Raw genomic sequence first — 14,833 nt, 5'->3', positions numbered from 1 at the left:
CCCCCCCCCCCCCCCCTACTAAACAAAAATCCACCTCTGTCTCATCGCTTCTTGTCCTCCCCGTCTCCTCCTTGTCTCGTGCTTCCTCTCTCTCTTCTCAGCCCACTCTCTGTAGTATTGATGGCAGTGCTGTGGTCCACTCGGATGCAGGGGAAGTACAGTTCATACTCCCTCGACCCTGTCTCTCTCTCTCTCTCTGTTTCGGAGAGCCGATTTGTCCTATCGTTGGCAGTAAAGAGGCTTTGTGTCGCGCTAACTAGATCAAAGCTCATTTAGGAGAGGGCATTAACCAGACTGATCGCTTTAACGGGCCAGAGCAAGGGCGGGGGGGGGGCAGACAAGGGTGGGTTGATATAAACGGACAGATTGTATCCTACAGGCTAAAGAAAAAGTCTTTGTTTGGAACAGAAGCACGCAAAATCACACTGTAATCATTCTGGTTGCATAATGCTCACCACGAGCAGTTTTCACTGAGGGCCTGTCTCGAGACCTTTTTGAGGAGCCCAGTGAGAAATATGTTGGTCTCTAATGAAAAATGACCATTTGACCTGGAAAACAGGCGGGGCTGGACTGGATAGTTTCTAGTACTTCATTCAGATTGTCAACATTCAAATGCAGCACAGTCTAATATTATTTTACTAATCGTAGTAGGGCTGCATAGTATTTCTTTTTACTTGTTGTATCGCAATATCAACTGCCACAATAACTATATCGCGAAAAACCACTCAGATTTCCTTGTGTTGGTTGAAATCAGCAAGAAATGCACTTTAAAATGTGACAGTCACTCTTTTTTCAGTGTTTTCTTTTACAGTCAATTTCATGTTTAATTTGTTGGATAAAAGAATCAAGCCAAACCAAATCAACCAGCAATGCGTTGGGTTTTATCAGAATACTGAAAGCAGCAGAAAGATGATTCGGTACCGCCATAAAAAAATCTAAGGATTCTCTTGGGACATGTCTTGACTAATTCTTTTTTTTTTTTTTAATGTTTAAGTATATTTTTAAATACTTTTTGCTATCAAGTGTACACAATGTCATTGTCTCCTTTTGCTTTAAAGTTCTCTTTTGTCAGTATAATGAAATCACTTTTTTTTAACTTTTATTTGACTCTTGGGACAAACATGTTTTAGGCCTAAACATTGCGACATTATAAACTAATGAAAAGAATCAGTGCGTGGCGACCCTAATCGTTGACTGTAAAATAGCAAGGTGAAATGCTACTGCTGCCTTTCATATTTGCCGCTAAGCCCAGCGGTTGCATAGCCACGGTAGGAACCTGCATGTACCCAGAGGGCCTAAGTGAGTAACTGTATCAGTGTCCTTCAGAAGTCAGCCGCCTGAATTATTCACAGAATAGAAGAAAAATCCCTCTGAAGGGGAAAGAGGCAGACAGGCATGTAAGGCAGACAGGTACTGATAGGTGTTAATATTTGTTACAGAGGGTCGCACACAGTCCAACCTACCCTAGCGTCAGGCTCTCTACTTCTGTTTAATGAGTGCTGTTAAACTTTGAGCTCTAGCACCGGGGAAAAGTCACCCTTGACTTTTGAACCAGCAACGATAAGCTAAAAGTTCCCCACACAAAGTTGCTCAACTTATTTTTTTTTTAACTCTCTCTCTCTTTGTCTCTCTCTCTGTCTCTCTCTCTCCCTCTCTCTCTCTCTCTCTCCTGTGTGTGTGTGTGTGTGTGTGTGTGTGTGTTCGTTCAATTGACCATTCTTTATTGTGCAACGGCCATACTGTTGAAGCATAAGGAAATAATCAGATTTAAGAAAAAAGGAGGAAAGGAACCATACAAAGAAAGAAAAAAATATATCAGAGCTCTATCTATCTATCTTTTACTTTCTTTACTCTTGTAAAGCACACTGATGTCAACTCCTTAACACAACACTTGCATGTTAACTCTCCCTTTATGGTCATCATGTCACTACTCCCCCACCCTCCCCAAGGCTGCCCCCAAACTGTCACATGTGCTCCCATCTCCTCCCAGACACAAACACACACACAGAGTTAAATGTCAATTCCGTGTTTCCCTTACATGGGGTCATCTCTGTTGCACTGCCACAGTGTTGTCACGGCTGACAAACTGTCATGTTATGGATTCAGTAGTGAAAAATACCAGGATCCATGAAGGTGCGTGTGTGTGATGTAGCGCTGTGTAATTAATCAAATTTCGGCTTCTAACAATCACAAGAACAATGTGATTGAGAAAAACGTATAATTTTGTAAATAACCCCCTTATTTTGTTTTGAATGACCCGTGCATTTTTGCCCCTCGCATCGAGGGTTAAACTCGCTCAGCCAATAGTCAGCGAGCTCCTGTTTGTGGTATCTGGCGGCATTTAAAAATCAATGTTTTAACGCAAAACAAGCTTTTGTGAAGGTACAAGTTGATCAATTAGCCCATTACCTTACAGTGTGGCTTGTTTCACCTCTGCCAGGGGAAGGCAAATACCACGTACAGTACTTCATTAAGAGGTGCTGAGTTGATGCTGAGTACTAATGGGACATATCATCCAAATGCAATACCAGTGGGGTTCTGTTAGAGCGTCAAACCGAAACCTCCCATAGAGGGGTTTTGTACTTAAATTATTAGGAGACGTAACATAACGCCCGTGGTGCGCTACAAGCTTTGCCGCGACAAACCAAATAATCAGATCTGACAATAGGACGCAGCAGCCTATTGGTGCAAGGCCAGGGCCTAAAGAAAAAACACGTGTTCACTTTTGAAATAAAAAAAACATTTTACTTCTTGATTCATTGCTGGCATGGAAGTAATTCAGATATTCTTACTCCACAAAGGACACGTGAGTAAAAGTATCTGTCGTTGTACCTGAAACAGGTGAATCAGTTAGTGCTGAGTGCGAGCTGAGTGGAAGCTGTACTGCAGTGAGTGAACTCTGCAATTCACAGATGCGGTTGGAAAGTTTTTACATATTTTTTATGAAAACGATGCCTTTGTACATGGATGTAGAGAGTGCTAAATATAGTCCCCCACATCAGCACCTGCATAATTCCTAACTGCAGGTTGTGTGTTGTTATTCAAAGACCAAACAGGAGACATGGAGGAGACAGCCATGAATGAATCCCCCCCCACAGCCACATTTGTTACTGTCAGATTGGGGAAAAACTAACTTGCACCTTGTTCATATCAGAGGTGTCTCCTACTCTTTTAGGAAGTACATACACTTTAACTAAATAAAGAAAGAAATATGTTTTAGCTTTCCAATGTGAGCTCCGTGAGAGTGGGTACTCTCACACTGCAGTCCATCTTGGTTGTCATTGTGTCTCCACATTTTGCCCATCGTAATTGTCAATTTTTTAACCTTGTCATTTGGCTTTGATACCTTTTTTGGTCCTCCCAAACAGAGTTCATCCCCATTTCCCCCCCCCCCCAGTCAATTGTGAGTGGTGGTCTTCATAGAGTATCTGGTAATATTGGTCCTAAGGTTGCCAAGTATCTCAAGGTGTTACACTTGATAAATGATTGTTTTTTTTTGTGTGTTCTCAAAACCTGTGACGTTAGTGGGGCTCACCTGGTAGAGTAGGTGCCCATATAAAGAGGTTCACTTCTTGACGCAGCGACCGCAGGTTTGACTCCGTCTTGTGACCCTTTTGCTGCATGCCATTCCCCCTCTCTCCCCCCATTCCATGTCTTCAGCTGCCATATATAAATAGAGGCCTAAAATTCCCCAAAAAGAATCTTTTATAATAAAAAAAGGGACCTGACTTGAGCTGATTCCGACTCCTGGGTCTCCTTCACACCTCTTGTCGTGATTTTGGGTAATGATGTTCTGTTGGGAGCAGGTGGGATTTTTTGTACATTACATGATATGATTGGGACCATGATAAAGCCAAACCTTGGCGCAAACCACATCCTCAGGCTGTTCTGTTAGGGTCCTCTGGATGTCTGCAGCAGCCCCCTTAATTACTCTCCTCCCCCCTCCCTCCGCCCCCACCCCACCCCCCCCACCCCCACTCCCCCACCATCTGTTGACCTCATGTCATTTTGCCTTCGTTCACCACTGCTGCTCCTTTTTCTTGTCCTGCTCCTATGCGCTTGCTCCAGCAACTCTTTTCCTTCTCCTAAAATAGCAAGTTGGAGAGAGTGAAAATAAACAAGAGAGACGCCCTTCAGTTTGGCCCTCCATGGAGTCAAAGTGGGGAACAGAGAGCGCGTGAGAGAGAGGGAGAGAGGTTGTCTGTGCTTTGCTGATCCCTGCCAGTGCAGTCTGAATCCCTCACAGTCAGCCAGCCGGCGCCTTCAAAGGCTCCTCCTCGCTCACAAATTATACGGAATTGACTTAAAGGGATTGTACAAAAGTGCAGTACGAAAGCCAAGCTTTCCACCCGGACAGGCTTAGTGCAGCATGCCGTGTTCAGTTTTCCTTTATGTAAAAAAAAAAAAAAAAAAAAAAAAAAAAAAAAAAAAAAAAAAAAAAAAAAAAAAGCATGGCAGGCATAGATGAGGGTGCCTTTTGTATACTTTTCAGCACCAGGCAGACATGTAGTATACTTAAAAGCGTGCGTGCGTGCGTGCGTGTGTGTAACCAAGAAGTCTCTGAATACTAAAGTATCAAGTTCAGAGCCCCAATCCCCTTCCCTGTAGGAAAATATAAATCACATGGCATTCCTCACTTATGACTCATTGTCTCCATTTTGCAAATGTTTAATGCTTTTTATTTCTCTCCCTTTTCTTGGCTTTGGTTGTCTTATTCCCCACATTCCTCCACCTCCTGTGTGTGTCTGTCTCTGCCCTTATTTTCATTATGTTCCTTCTTTTCTTCTTTCTTTCTCCTCCGTCCAATCCCCATCCATCCACCCTGCTCCCTCCCTCTGTCGTCCCTCGCAGACGGATTGATTCCAGATGTTGCTAAACTCTACCCTACTCTCTCCCTCCTCCTGCTCTTCTAAGTAAACTCCTCCTCCTCCTTTCTTTCTTCTTCCCACTCTGTCCACTGTAGAACCAACAGTGACTATATAATTTGACGATTGGGTGTAATTTTGGTTTAGATTTCACTGACATTCCAGTTTTTCCTCCCAGTTCATGTAGCTAGTGCAGCGGCTTCACCCTCACTTAGACGGAAAATGGGATTTTGTGACTGATTCTCAACATTTGAAACACAACCCCTGAGTGATATATAGGACAAACAGCTCCACTTTTTGGTGCACTGACAGTGCAGTCCTATTTGAAATGCAGTACAGTACTCCCAACATGCATTTTTTTTTAAATTTAGAATAGGAAGAGCTTTCTCTTTGCCGTTGGCATTGCCCAAGGCTTTGTAGAATTGAGATTTAGCTCTGAACCGCTTCCTTATACCGCCTTTCCATCTGTGCCGTGGTGAGCACCAGCCGCTTCTTACAGTATTTTGCGGAATAAAAGCCTGTCCATTCCCCTGTAATTGTGGAGCACCAAGGAGAGTGTTCCCCCTGGGGACGAGGCACGAGGGGGAAATTGGTTCCAGATGAAACAGGAAGTGGAGAGCGGAGACAAAGAAAGGGCTGTTTTAGACAGGCGAAAGGGAGGACGGCCCACCAAGTCTGGGCACAAATACACACAGAGTCAGAGAAAAGAAAAGTTTGTTTCTCATTCTTACCTTTTCTTTACATTGGAGCGCTTTTGTTTTTAATCGCGCGCTCTCATTCCCCCTTGGCTTCCCTCTAGTCTAGACACTCCTTCATTCATCACCACATCATCAGCACATCTGGTTTTTGTTTTAGCCTACACATCTCAAAGTCCTAGTCTCTTAAAGAGCACTGCATAAGCTAGTCCTTTGTCCGTGTGTTTAGACAAACGGTGTGTCACTCTGCTGTCGCCGCGGCCCTCCGTCTCAGACCCTTGCCCCTGATTGGCTGTATCAATGCTATCAGGAAGTGTTTCCCGCAGAAGGCAGCTTGAGGTCAGGGCCAGGAGGTTAACTCTGTTGACACTCTTCAGAACTCAAATCTGCCCTACCCATTGCCACGGCCTTACACGGCCCACCCTCAAGCTGTTTGCTGAATGGATGAATACATTCAGGCCAGGGGGGGGGTGCGCAGCACATGGATTCAAAACATTTTGTCCGCTCTTCGGTACTGCAGATTAAATGTAATGAAAACATCAGCAGTTCTATTGGAACACCACCCCATCCCCCAACACACACGTGTACATACACACACACACACGCACATCTATCTTTCACCCCCTCAGACCTTCTCCTCCCCCTCCCCTCCCCCCCCCTCGCCTTGTGAGACTCGTGCCTCGCGGAGAGCAGAAGCATGAGTCTCACTGGGCGCTTATGTTTTCTCTGCAAGGCACGCCAGCAGGCTTAACTCTGCCGCTGTCATCTCTCTTTCTCTGCTGTCAAAATATCATCGTTTTGGTTAACTTCTCCGCCCCCTATTGTTCCAGTCCTCCTCCTGCTCCCCCTCTTTGTCTTCCCTTCTGCCCCCCGCCTCACCCTCACTTAGCTGTGCAGCAAACAATGGCTGCCATCGCCAGGGCAAAAATGACGGGGCAAAAACAATAGTTGGAGAGAAAAGCGAGGGAGACAGAAATAATCTAATTAAAAGTAATTACGGAGCAATTAACCACGACTCTGGCTTCTGGGGCAGGGTCGGCGGGGGTTGGGGGTGGGGGGCGCACCCTCTACTGGTGGATTTTGATTGGTTTGTATGGCTGGATGTGAAAGCTCTGCCGCTGTGGTTCACCAGTCATGGCATCCTGCAGACTGCGGTTAACTTTTAACTTCATTCTCTCCTCTTGTCTTTTCCCTCCAGCCAAGTGTCTTCTGTCCTTTGAACTTCTGTTTTTTTTAATCGAGGGCATTCAAAAACACCCAGCACAGGTAGTAGTTTGAGTTGTGCTTTTAGATTATAGAGACGGGTGACAGTAATAAGTCTCTCTTTATGTATATTCTTTTTATTTCTCTAGGTTCTTTGAAAACAAGCTAGGTGGCGATTTCTGTCTAAGAGTTCATCTCACGTGAAATATTAACGTTTTGATCTGTTATGTTGCATTCACTTGTTTTTCAAATGTCAAGTCCCTTACACCACTCTCTTCCCTCCTGTTGTCTCTTTCAGAACAATGAGCCTTTAAACCCCGGTTTCCATGGATACCCACCCCACAGTCAGGTAAGAGATTAGTGATGGCTTCCGAAACCTCCCGTAACAATAAATCAAAAAATAATGTGTCAGACGATTCCTTGAGTCACTCTAGATATTTTCAGCCACCTAGCCAACTTTGAACAACCATAAAATCAAATGCTCATTGAGGTTGTCTTTTTCTCTCTCAAGGGATGTAAAAGGAGATATCCAGTGTATCAGTAAAAGGACAATTTCACTCTTTATAGTTCTAGTACTCTATTTCCTCTAAGATGTGGACCAACAGTGTGACATTTGTGCATACAAAATCTCATGAATGCATTTAGAAACCAACTCGTAATTCTGTTGCGGTGTCGTCCATGTAGTCCTATAGCGTGCTCTGTTGCACTCGGACATCATTATCGAAACAATTCGATAGTTTGCCTCTGCTACAGCCTATGGTAGCATATAAATGATGGCTGTTAGAAGAATTGATGAAAGAGAACTGGAATTTATTGAGCTTCTCTTTCAAAAGCTTGATCCGCCAGAACGAAAAATTTCAATACCACCGTTTAAAACTGAGCTCTACACTCTGTTCGCACCACTTTTTGCACAAGATACTCTCATTTATTTATTTTTTTATCCTTCACTCTCAGTCGCTCTGTCTCTTTCTCATTCTAAGTGCCTCTGCATATTTCTCTCAGTAATGAGTGCCTTATGTGTGCAGCGTAGCGGCAGGGTAGCTGCCTATTTTCTTATCTACCTCCGAGCAGCAGAGCACATTGAGCGGCTCAAACCAGCTCCGGGCTCGCCTGTGGACGTGTGTGCATGCACACGCAAAGCCCCATTTGAGAGTGTTTATGAGAAAGGCCTCTGTACCTGAGAGCTTGTGCGCGTGCGTGCATGTGTACGTGCATTTGTAGTTGGTGTTTGGGATGTGCAGCTCTCTGGCAGTGCCACAGGAGGGGAGTGTTGGTCTGTGTGCCTGTACACCCCAGCCTCCCTTTCCCAAATCACATGGGACATGGGAGCTCCGCACAGGCCTCATCCCCCCCATCATGTATCCTTTTTTTCTCCTCTCTCCCCACTCTCTGCAAATCTTGCTATCTCCTTTCTTGGGAATACAGCTCTCTAAGAGATAGAGAGAGAGAGAAAGAGAGAGAGACTTTAAAGAGGACAACACTATGAGAGTTTGGCTTTCAGGCCGCCTCTTTAGTTGACAAATTGGTCGTTTTGGTCTTAGTTGACAAAGATTTCTTCAGTCGATTAAGCATTTCTTATGCTTTTTCAAGCTGATTGATTTATTTCCAAGAGCACAGCTTTGGTTAACACATTTTAAAGTTGTGTTTTTGTATGATTCTTTTGTGGAGAAAGTCTGTTTTAAAGATGGTAAATGTTTTTCATTGCGTTTTTCTAGTCCTAATGGCCACTCAAAGCACACAGATCTGTCTATTCGATCAACTGATTGCCTAGTCGACAAAATCATATGAATGTTGGTCGACTAAGAATTTCTTTAGTTGAAGACAGCCCTAGAATTTTGCTCTGGTGTTGATCTGACAGCAAAACAATAGAGATTTTGAGAGATTACAGGCAAAAAAAGGCAATGAGAGGATGAGTCAGAAGTGAAACAGAAGGGAAAACAGAAATGGAAGCAAGTTATTTAAGATGGCTTGCCTGCAGGGCACAGAACCATACAATAGTCCATTGCAATTTCGGATCAGACTCGTGGTGCAGTCCTCCTGGCCTTGCCCGGGTTCATGTGTAAGACAAACACCTGGGCCCAGAACGATTGTGATACGCAGTACATCTGAACTCCCCCTGTCATCTGTTAAATTTATAGGCACTGCACGCGGCTGCATTTATTTAATAAATGATTCAAAAGTCGTCCCTGCTAATATATTCTGCCCTTGAGCACACATATTAGGAGACTCCTGCGCACTAGCTCCTGGTTATCATGCAAATGGCGCTAGCCTAGCTTAGCCGGATGGGCTTGTTCAGTGCTGCAGTACATTTGTCTTGGTAATGCTCCTGTCTAGTTTTATGTATGCATGTTTGAACTGCCTGGAGTACTGCTTGTGTCAATATGAATGTGTTAAGTGGTGGCAGGCTCCTCTCTCTCTGTGTCTGTGTGTGGGGGTGTCGGGGTGTGTGTGGGGGTGTGTGTGTGTGTGGGGGTGGGTGTGGGGGTTAACCGCAAACAATTCATGGAGGCTACACACCTCAGCATTTTCTTTTAGCAAGAGTGTATTAAAATGGAATTGCAGGTCCCAACCTCCACCTCAACCTTCTCCTGAAACTCCAATAGAGAAAAGCTATTGATTGTCTGTTAAAAGCCCCTGTTTGAAGGAGTAGGCCTTTGTTTAAATTAGCTGATGAGTGTGTGGTGTTGGAGTCAATGTGTGTGTGTGTGTGTGTGTGTGTGTGTGTGTGTGTGTGTGTGTGTGTGTGTGTGCCAGCCAAAGTGCAGCAGCATGACAGTGATCACCACACATCTTTGCGTACATTATGTGCACGTGTGTTTGGTGTGTGATTGGCTGCGTGTGTTTATCACAGTGTTCGGTCTGTGTACCGCTAATCCTCAGATCATCCCCTATTCATCCTCTCATCCTCTTCACTTACAGCCTTAATCCTGTCATCCCTGGCTCTTTTTTTCACCCTGCCCTTTATCCATTTATCCCTCTATCCCGTTATCTCTCGCTCGCATCCATCGCCCCTCTGTCCCTGCACCCCCCACTCCAGCTCCCTTCTTCTGCCCCCCCCACCCCCTCTAATCACTTATCTTACCCTCCCTCCATCCCTCTGGACCCAGTTATAGCCAGCCTCAGCAGATGTCTGAAAGCTTGGCATCATGGCATTTTCCCCCGCAGAGTTCAGTCCCTCCCATAAGAAAAATGCGGTGCAAGGAACTGCACTCTCATCTCTGCAAATTAAGCCTCCTAACGATACAGTGGTGAGAAGTGAGGGAACTGAGCCCGAGCCAGAAGGCAAAAGGCGCAATGCAGTGAAATACAGATTCATGTGCAGGTTGAGGTTTAGATACTGGAATTGGGGCTGGCGCTCCCCCGGTTGTGTGAGAATCCTATCTGTGCGTGATGAAGGCAGCTGCAGCAGAGAGTTGGTGATCTGGAAGCCTACCCACGCAGCTAGCTACCTAGCTGCGTGTCTACCGGCTGGCCTACCTACCGCTGCTTTCTTGGAGCCGACAGGCTGCCACGCAATAAATAAATCATCAAAAAAAAAGGCTGCAATGCAGTGGGGGTCGCATTTGTTTTCTGCACTCTCAGGCAGCCAGTGTGTGGATAGCAGACAAGCATCTCCTTCCTTCCTTTTCTTTCTCAGGGGGTTTTAGGAGACAGCAACAACAGCTTTCTGACTCCATCTAGAAACAGGGTTAGATGGCTACATGGAAGGATGGATGCTTTGATGGATAGGAGGGACTGAGGCAGAGAGAGGGAGGGAAAGTTTTAAAAGAGGGGCGGGAACAAGAGAAAGCGGGGGACGTGTAACGCGAGCGTGTGAATGACAGACGCAGAGCAAAGAGAAGAGAAGCGACTCAGGCTGTCAGAAGGAGAGAGACAGAAAGGCCCGAGGGGGATCAGAGCAGCAGGGCCGCCGAGACGGTGAAAAGAGAGGCAGAGAGTGACAGGCAGACGCGGCTTGCCTGCTGGAGAAGTGGAAGAAGGGGACACCGGCAAAGGGAAGGAGGAAGAAGAGGGAGTGAACGAGGGAGAATTTAAATGTGTGAGACAGAAGTGGACTGAAGCCATCGTCAGCTCATGGTCTTAGAGCATAGGCAGGCGAGAGGAGGAACAGGAGGAGGAATAGACTCACACAGGGAAGGGGAGAGAAGGAACGGGAAAGTGGAGAGCTGGTCAACAGTTGTTCCTCTAGATCAGACGATGATGGGGCTGTACTACCAAGCAATGCTACCGGTAAGTTCACTTCTTAAGCAGAGCTTCTTTCGCTAAACAACTTTGTACTGCAAGACCAGAACTAGATGAGCAAGAGCTAGTTAATGATTTGGTTTCATTAGCTTGGCTTGATTGAAGCCATAATTGGTGCTGTTTATGGTATGGCCTGTTTTTACTTTGCTTGGTCTTGGCCCAGGTGAGGCCTTTGTCAGATAGTTGGCAGAGCATCAGGGTAACAGCTTGTCCTTGCAGCTCTGCTCCTTTCACTTTTTAACACTTTGCGCTCAAGTAACTTGAATAATGTTTTTGGAAGAACCACTAGGACGACTCTGTAGCTCTGCAATGTTTTGACTTTGTCACACTGGAGTGGAGACAATGTGCAGAGGGGCATCAGTCGAGTTGCATGCTGCTGAATGACAACAATTGTATGACCATATTAAAATATTGACTCTACACAGCACCTCATGTTTATACAGCTGATGTGTGCTAGGCTGCTCTTAGCATATGGTGGGCGTGTCTGTGCTACTTTACAGACAGCCTGAGGATGAAAGCTGTTTTCTGGCTCTGTCCTAGCATGCCCCGCTCCCAGTTCTTGGGTTCCTTTGGGCCTGGAGGGGGATGTTGGGATCTGGGGAGGTACATGCGGACATGAGGTAGCAACCGCTGCTCGGCCGCCGATGTGTTGACACGCAGTTGGTGTTGCATGGTCTCGCCATGCTGACTGCACGGAGTGTCCTGTCATATTTCTTATGTATGTGCATGTGTCATGTCACGTCATGTGCACCGAGGGTGCAGGCTGAGATTTAGTCAAGCGATTCACTGTCATCCAAGCTGTCCATGCATTTTAAACTTCATCTATCTCTGGATTGAGGGAGACAGGTGCCAATGCAGAGTTCTTTCTGCACACACACACACACACACACACACACACACACACACACACACACACACACACACACACACACACACACCAGTTGTTGCCAGGCGTACTTTACTACCCCCCTCTTTTACGGCAGACTGACACATGTAGCTGTTGCTGTGCCTTTATTATTACTATTGATAATAAATGCACAGCAACAGCCCTGTCTTCTGAATACAGACACACATACCCACTACCTGCATTTGACCTGTTTACTTTAAAGTCATCAGCGTTGACACGTGACTTGCAGTTCCAACCACACCCCGGCTAAATCTTCCAAAAAAATAAATTGGGACACCCTCAATAATTGTAATTACTGCGGTGTTTATGCTTGAAATTCAAAGACTAGACCGTGTTGTAACTTTGTAGAATATTATTTGTCACAACAACCTACACCTCTTCTTCAACATGGGGAAGTAGAGGTGTAGGTTGGTCTTCTCTTTTTACTCTCCCTCTTTCTCCCCTCCCCTGTCCCCCCCCCCCCCCCCGCAGGCTATTGCAGCTGTAAGCACGTGTCAACACATTTTCCCTCTTCAAAGGGAATGACGCCAAATGGAGGCCGGCAGTAGTAACTAGAAGGGTGTTGGGGGCGTTAGTTCCATGTGAAAAGGCACTGGAAAGATGACATGCCACGAGTCACACTGTCCTCCGTCAACGTTCAACTTTTATGGTGTTGTCCTCTATTTTCGGTTCACAGTGTGGATAAAATATTGTGACTTCCAGGGCAACTTCCCTTCCCCTACTTTGGAATGTGGGGCTGGTTGTTATCAATTTAATTTGATTAGGCTAATAACATGTTGTTTTTTTGTTGTGCAAGAAGTGTATGCATATCATCGTCGAGTTATTACAATATGCACAAAAAGGTTATTTCAGTCAAAATGAACCTTGTTGTCAGCTAGCTACATTAGCGGTCTTGCGTTGCGACAACCATAAACTGTGCACAGCTGCTGCAGTTTACGGGGCTGTCGCAATTTCAATAATAATTTATAACAATAACAATAATTTGTAGTAATAATAATAATAATAATAATAATAATAATAATAATAATAATAATAATAATTGAGATGTAGAGTCAGGACGTGATCTTGGGACTGCGTAGACCCTCTCACAGTGGGTGGACATGGCTCTATAATGAGCCGGCGTCATCACTGCAGCAGGATGGCATACAAAACAAACGTTGAGCCCGTCTATTTTCTGTTTGTTTTTTTGTTTTGTTTTTACAGTTCAACAAAAACAAGTGTCTGTGTGTTACCGGCTGTCCGACAACATTTTTCCCTCTGTATCCCCACGTCTGTCTCACTGTCTGACGTCCAGAGGTGTTGCGTCATCCCTATAATATTTCCCCCACCTGCTCAGTGCTGAGCCCATGAGGAAGGGTGTCAAGCTAAGCCTCTGTTACACTGAGTACGTTGCAAGGCAGGGGGTGGCATCTGAGTATTTAAGCTGCCTAGCTTTCACTCCTCCCATATTATTGCCTAAAGACTGCTTGGTTAGCCAGCGTACAACAGCAAGCCTTCAAGGAATTTGCATGGAATCCACACCCAGGTCTGTGTGTGAGAGTGGGGCTGCACGCACGTGGAAGCAAAGTGGACAGAGTTGGGACAGCTGCACTCTCATAACAAAGTGACGGGTACCTGTGTGTTTTACCACACAACTATACTCCGTTTAACCAACGGTATATTTAGCCTCATTCATTATAATTTATCATGTGGCATTATGGGTGTTCCTGCAACTCTCACAGTAGAAAGTGACTTCCCATCTCACAGAAACTCAGTTTCACCTGTAAAAGCGGGTTAAGCACCCCATCAAAGCGCAGAGTCCTCTGTATTGGTAGGCTAATACACTGTGTGACACTCCGCCACCTGAGGGTTAACCGTTCTCCCTCCGTCCAAACAGCCATAATCATATTGTCCAACACTAATGCTGCTCTAACTGCGACTGCCCAAGGCGGAACGCAGTGGGTCGAGGTGTGAAAAACACTGTGCATGTTACCTCGCACCAAAGCACACATGCACACATACACACTCAGAAAGGCACATTACAAGTGATGCGATGCACAGACGTGGTGCAGTAGAGCCCTAAATGGATGCAGCATTTTTTTTTTAGGAAATCTACTCCTGCATGACAAGCAGCACTCTAACTCTGCACACGCTGTACCCGAGCATACACTGCAGCAGTAGGTCAGTGCTGTTGGGTGAACTTCCCCTGCAGAAGTTGTGACAGCAGTCTTCAAATTCCCCATCTTCTTGCTGCATCTACTCAGAATTAGCAATGCAGGATTTTATTTAACAATTCCTGTTGGGGAACTTAAAAGCATATTAAAAACATTTAAATTCTGTCTTTGTCTTTAGTACTGTATTGTTTTTATTTTTGGGGTGTTTTTAGGGTGAAAAGCTCATCCTTATGGATCTGGAAAATCAGTCTGGAAGAAACGTCAGGGAAGTGTAAATGTCAGTCTGTGATGAGGTATAAGCGATTTGGAAGCTAGTGAGCCCAGTAGTACGACAGAGCCAGTCGTACCCCTGACACATAACCCATCATGCCTCTGGGCTCGGTCCGGCTGAGAACTAGAGGGAGGTTAAGTGCGTTGGACTGAGTTTCAGCAGGTTTTAGCTGAGGGTTGTCTGCATCCAGTCAGAGAACCCATACTGCAGCCAAATGTTCCTAACAGCTGGTCTTAAGTTCCTCTGCTCTGGTTCTCCGCCTCACCAACATATATTAGTAACTAGGGGTGCACGATTCAGAAAATGTCACGACTTGATTTAGTTTTTTAGGCTTGGGTTTCGATTTAAAATTGATTTTTCAATTAAAAAATGATTCTCAATTTACTTTTCTCTGTGCAGTTAGAGAGTACTAAAACCAAGAAAAGTGACTTAAGTCGGGCAGTGCCAAACCGTGCAGTGGAAATGCGGCAAAAGTTTCCCAAAACATCTGGTACGGT

General features: G+C 45.3%; 1 protein-coding gene across 10 annotated transcripts in view; it reads left to right on the top strand.

The window, feature by feature from the left end:
- The window catches only part of LOC117957836 (RNA binding protein fox-1 homolog 2-like), a 43,918-nt gene that overhangs the window by 3,279 nt on the left and 25,806 nt on the right, over positions 1 to 14,833 (top strand). For 9 of the 10 annotated variants that reach the window (XR_004659608.1, XR_004659606.1, XR_004659607.1 and 6 more), the window contains exon 2: positions 7,062 to 7,112. Coding sequence is in view for 7 of the 10 variants with exons in the window: in XM_034893898.1 (XP_034749789.1) it covers positions 7,062 to 7,112 (51 nt within the window). In the remaining 3 variants the exon portion in view is untranslated. Of the gene's footprint in view, positions 1 to 7,061; positions 7,113 to 10,133; positions 10,994 to 14,833 lie in introns of those variants that run through there. The other variant, XM_034893903.1, reaches the window with a different exon arrangement.

Source organism: Etheostoma cragini, chromosome 15, assembly GCF_013103735.1.
Source record: "Etheostoma cragini isolate CJK2018 chromosome 15, CSU_Ecrag_1.0, whole genome shotgun sequence".
NCBI classification, from domain to species: Eukaryota; Metazoa; Chordata; class Actinopteri; order Perciformes; family Percidae; genus Etheostoma; species Etheostoma cragini.
This window is presented reverse-complemented; position numbering and strand designations above follow the sequence as displayed.